Below are 4,803 nucleotides of genomic sequence, written 5' to 3'. Positions count from 1 at the left end.
ACGCCTTTAATCCCAGCACTCGGGAGGCAGAGGCAGGTGGATCACTGTGAGTTCGAGGCCAGCCTGGTCTACAAAGTGAGTCCAGGATGGCCAAGGCTACACAGAGAAACCCTGTCTTGAAAAACCAAAAAAAAAAAAAAAAAAAGTGGAGAGAGTGCGGTGGACAACCGGCAAAGCCCAATGTCGTGGGACTAGAAAAAGAGTGTTGCAGTCAAAGAACAAAATCTTCGTCGTGTGGAATTCTGCTGGGAGAGGCCCATGTGAAATAAAGACACAGCTGTGCCCACCGAAACGGCAGCACAGGCACTTTCTGATCACCACAACGGCAGTCTCAGTAAGTGGCTTTGGCCAGAGTCCAAATGGAGGGAGTTAGAGTAAGTGTTGACTTCTGGATAAAATGACAGATCACAAGCCAGGTGTGGTGGGGCATGCCTGTAATCGCAGCACTCTGGGAGGCAGAGGCAGGCAGATCTCTGTGAGTTCGAGGCCAGCCTGATCTACAAAGTGAGTCCAGGACAGCCAAGGCTAACACAGAGAGACTGTCTCAAAATAAATAAATAAATAAAATAAAAAATAAAAATAAAATAAAAAACTTCCAGTCCAGTCAGAGCTATAGATAGAGACCCTGTCCCAATAAAATAAAATAAAAGTATTTGGGGAAAAAGAACCAATGATGGAAATATAGAGTGTAGTGTATCTGGGGGGTCCATGTGGGGTGTGGGATCTGAAATGAAAAGAGCCAGCACGCTCATGGGACCTTTTCAGCCATCATACATGGCCAAGGGCTCTGGGTCATCCCAGGCTGGTCCTAGGATCTGTGTCTTTTAGTCTGGCCCCATCAGCTTTCAGGTGATACTGTGGAACTGAAATACAGAGAGAGTAAGTTAGGGACAAGGCCATACACCAGGCCTGAGCCAGGTGTCCCCACCCCCAGCCTGCCTCACGACTAAGCAGGACAAATCGGGCCCCAAAGCTCATCTTCAGCCATCAGTGGAAGGCCAAGGAAGCTGTTCCCTCTGGAAAACAATCGCCTCGGCTCTTAACAAGGACATTAATAATACAATGCCGCTGTCAACTAACATCACCGTGACACAGGCACTTCCCTTAGGTTTTGCATGAAGTGACTCAGTGCACACAGCCCTGTGCAATGGTTGCTCTCCTTCGCTACTTTATGCTGGAGTTAAGTGGGGAGTCAGACACTCGGTGGTGACCTGCCCAAGTCAGGAAGCTTCAAGCCGCCGAAGCCAATGGACTTGGCTTCCCTCGGCACCGCTGCCTCTTAAGAGTCCTCTAGTGCCCTCGGTGATTCCTGAAAAAATCTGGCCTCAAATCCTGAGTATGAGAGGCCACCTTGGCTACCAGGTCCCACTGTACTTGTTGGGATAGAGGCCAAACAGTCCTCTGGAGCTCCCTTGATGCACACTGATAACCCTGGAGAGGTAGCAGGAGCCTCTGGGAGCTGGGAGGACCCTGGCCTGTGCACACTAGAGGGCATGGGCTGGTTAGTGTGGGCCCAAGAACAGAGGGTTTTTTCTGGTGGCCACTGAAAAGAGGCTGTTAAGTCTAATGCAGAGTGCGATGGCTAGAAAGATCAAGAGTTCAAAGCCAGCTTCTGCTACATAGTAAATTCAAGGCTAGCCTGGGCTACATTAGACTACCCTAGAAACAAGCAAACATATGCTTACAGGCTAAAATCAGGAACTACAACTGCTTTCTCAGACTCAATCTCTTTGGCTGGGGTTTCTCCCATTTTCTCCCCCAGAACAACAGTCCACTCCCATTCTGGCCTCAGGCCTAAAATGGTACCAGTCTTGAGACATGGGTCTCTCTCTCTCCACAGCCTTTCCCTCTTTTGTTTTGTTTTGTTTTTAGTTATTAGAGACAGGGTTTCTCTGCATTGCCTTAGCTGTCCTGGACTCACTTTGTAGACCAGGCTGGCCTCTAATTCAGAGGCACTGCCTCTGCCTCCCTGCGTGCTGGGATTAAAGGTGTGCGCCACCACACCTGGCTGTTGGCCTTGGCCTTTTCATCTTCCCAAGTAGCTCAGACCACAGGCCCACGAAGCCAGAGTCTCCACATCATCCTTGCGCCTTACTGAGCCTGGATTTCTCATTCTCACAGTAGCTTCGCAATTCATGTCCTTAGTGAGAACCAGGCAGCCAGTATCCCTAAGCCCCACCCCCCTCTCAGAGCCTGAGTCCCCAAACCTGGCTCTCCACAGGCTATAGGGGGGCTCAACATTCTGAGTACCCCGAAGGCAGTCACACCCAGCTCAGGACCCACCTCTAGATGGTGTTCAGCCCTTGACCCTGTGTCTGTGGCTGTTGGCCCAGGAGGCTGCAAGTGAGAATTTCCTTCTGAAAGCCTACCTGGTATGTGCAGCTGCTCTCACACACCCTACCCACAACTATCAAGCCTGCCCCACTCCTCCTCCTGGTGATCCTGCTCCAAACATGCCAGCCCTTGATGAATGGGGCCTGTTGCCCCCTATAGCCTGTGGAGAGCCGCTGGGATGCTCAGATATAATTTCCAGGTGACCCTCAAATCAGCAGTTGCTCTAGTCACACTGCGGCCAATGACAGCCTGATGGCCTGCCCCCCTCCTCCACCATCTGCACAGACAGGTCCACGTGTGTCCCCAGATGCCTGAATCACTGCTGACAGCTTGGGACCTGGGGAGCCACTGGGGAGGGGGTTAGCAGCCACGTTGTCGCCTCCTAGGGAACACCTGCAGACATAAATAGACAGCCCGCTGAGGCAGCAGAGCAGAGCCCGGCAGAGCTGCGCTGCTGCACACGGTGGTGCCCACCTATGCTTGCCAGGATGCTCAACGTTACGCTGTCTGCTTGCTTCCTGAGCCTGCTGGCCTTCACCTCTGCCTGCTACTTCCAGAACTGCCCGAGAGGTGGCAAGAGGGCCACCTCTGACATGGAACTGAGACAGGTACCACTGTGGTCTGTTTTCGGGCAGCTGGCAGTATGCTGGGAACGGGTCGGGGTTGGGGGGTGGGGGGGTGCTAGGAGAGAAGGAGACATTGTCAGAGGAGCCAGACTTTAAGGGCGGTTCCTGGAAGTAGGCACCAAGATGAGTGAGAGGGGACCAAGTACCAGGGAAGCCGCATGGACACTGTCCGTATGCAGGGGATGCGCCAGAAATTGAGAGCTATATGGACTTGGGGTCAAGTTGAACTGGGTGCCTTGGCCTCCTCCCCACACCTGGAGGTGGGTGTGGGGCGGCTCACACAGGACTGGCTAGATAATACAAAACTCTGTTCTAACCCAAATTTAAGGCCCTCCCCCCCACCCCTCCCCAGCTCAGCCTCTCGTAGCTCCTTTCCTAGCCTCCACTGCCAGTTTCTTCCTGTCCCCAGAAGATGGCCATTGTTCTATACACGTCTGAGTGGACTACGTCCCGAGTCTAGTCCCAGCCTCTTGCCCAAACCTCTTGTATTGCTGTGAGCTGTACAGCTGCGAGTCTGCCCTTCTGGCAGAGCTGAAGGGAATCCCAGTCGCCAGGCTCAGGGCTGTTCAGGCCGCGGGTGGCTCAATTTTGAGTTGTCGGATAAGGCAGGTAGGCAGCTCTCACAGTTTGTCTCCCTTGGAGGCTTGAGGCACCAGCTCTCCCGTGCACGCACCACCCTGAGTTGGTCCTTGCCCTAATAGGTGGGCAGGAGGTCAAGGCTCATGCGAAGCCTACTAGCAAAGCCAGAAAAGGGAGTGTTCTAGAGAAAGCAGGGGTGCTCTGTGTGGGGGGTGGTTAAGGTAGGGGAAAAGAGGGGCTAGGGATGTGTAGGAGGATGGCTCTGAGAGACTGCTGCACGCTGGTGACATTTCAGAGCTGAGGAAAACCCTCCTTGCCCCGTGCTGCCCCCCAGGGAGACTTTGCCAATACAGATAGGGGGGTTTGAGACACCCCCCCTAGTGAGAGAACTGATTCTTCTCATAATCTAGCCATTTAAATTTCAACTTCCTGCCCTTGACGGCTGCCTTGGCCTGGACAGCAAGCGACAGGGCGCCTGCAAGGGTTCGAAGCTGGGACAGCAGCAGGGTGGCCTTGGGTTCCCAACAACCCCTCTCGGCCTCGCTCCTGCAGACTCATGTCTTTTCCTCGCAGTGTCTCCCCTGCGGCCCGGGGGGCAAAGGGCGCTGCTTCGGGCCGAACATCTGCTGCGCGGACGAGCTGGGCTGCTTCGTGGGCACCGCTGAGGCGCTGCGCTGCCAGGAGGAGAACTACCTGCCCTCGCCCTGCCAGTCCGGCCAGAAGCCGTGCGGGAGCGGGGGCCGCTGCGCCGCCACCGGCATCTGCTGCAGCGACGGTGCGCACAAGGCCGGGCGGGTGGGCATGGGGTACCGGCTGGGGATGGGGGCGCGTGATGGGGGTAGGTTCGGAGGGCCTAAGGGGGACGCCAGATGAGAGGTTGGGGGTGGGGGCGAAAGGTGGGGATAGGGACGCCAGGTTGGAGGGTGAGAATGAAGGGGGTGGGGTGGGGTGGGGGTGGGTGATGGGGAGCGTTGGGACGCCGCCCCTGGAGCTGCGTCCACCTCAGGGCGCTTGCGCTCACAGAGCCCACCCCTCAGAGAGCTGCGAGACCGAGACCGAGTGCCGCGAGGGCTTTTTCCGCCTCACCCGCGCTCGGGAGCCGAGCAACGCCACGCTGCTGGACGGGCCCGCCCGGGCGCTACTGCTACGGCTGGTCCAGCTGGCTGGGACGCGGGAGCCTGCGGATTCTGCCAAGTTCCGGGTTTACTGAGCCATCATCGCCCTCATGCCTCCCCCCTACAGCATGGAAAATAAACTTTTAAAA

At 55.8% G+C, this 4,803-nt stretch overlaps 1 protein-coding gene across 1 annotated transcript; it reads left to right on the top strand.

The window, feature by feature from the left end:
• Nucleotides 1–2,775: 2,775 nt before the first annotated feature.
• Avp (arginine vasopressin) lies at nt 2,776–4,803 on the top strand. The gene is made up of 3 exons (XM_051145059.1): nt 2,776–2,942; nt 4,113–4,314; nt 4,577–4,803. The coding sequence occupies exons 1-3, from the start codon at nt 2,811–2,813 to the stop codon at nt 4,747–4,749; spliced, it is 507 nt and encodes a 168-aa protein (XP_051001016.1). The 5' UTR covers nt 2,776–2,810; the 3' UTR covers nt 4,750–4,803.

The sequence above is a fragment of the Acomys russatus genome, chromosome 4 (assembly GCF_903995435.1).
Source record: "Acomys russatus chromosome 4, mAcoRus1.1, whole genome shotgun sequence".
Taxonomy (NCBI): domain Eukaryota; kingdom Metazoa; phylum Chordata; class Mammalia; order Rodentia; family Muridae; genus Acomys; species Acomys russatus.
Note: the sequence above shows the minus strand (reverse complement) of the source record. Positions and strands in the feature narration are given on the sequence as shown.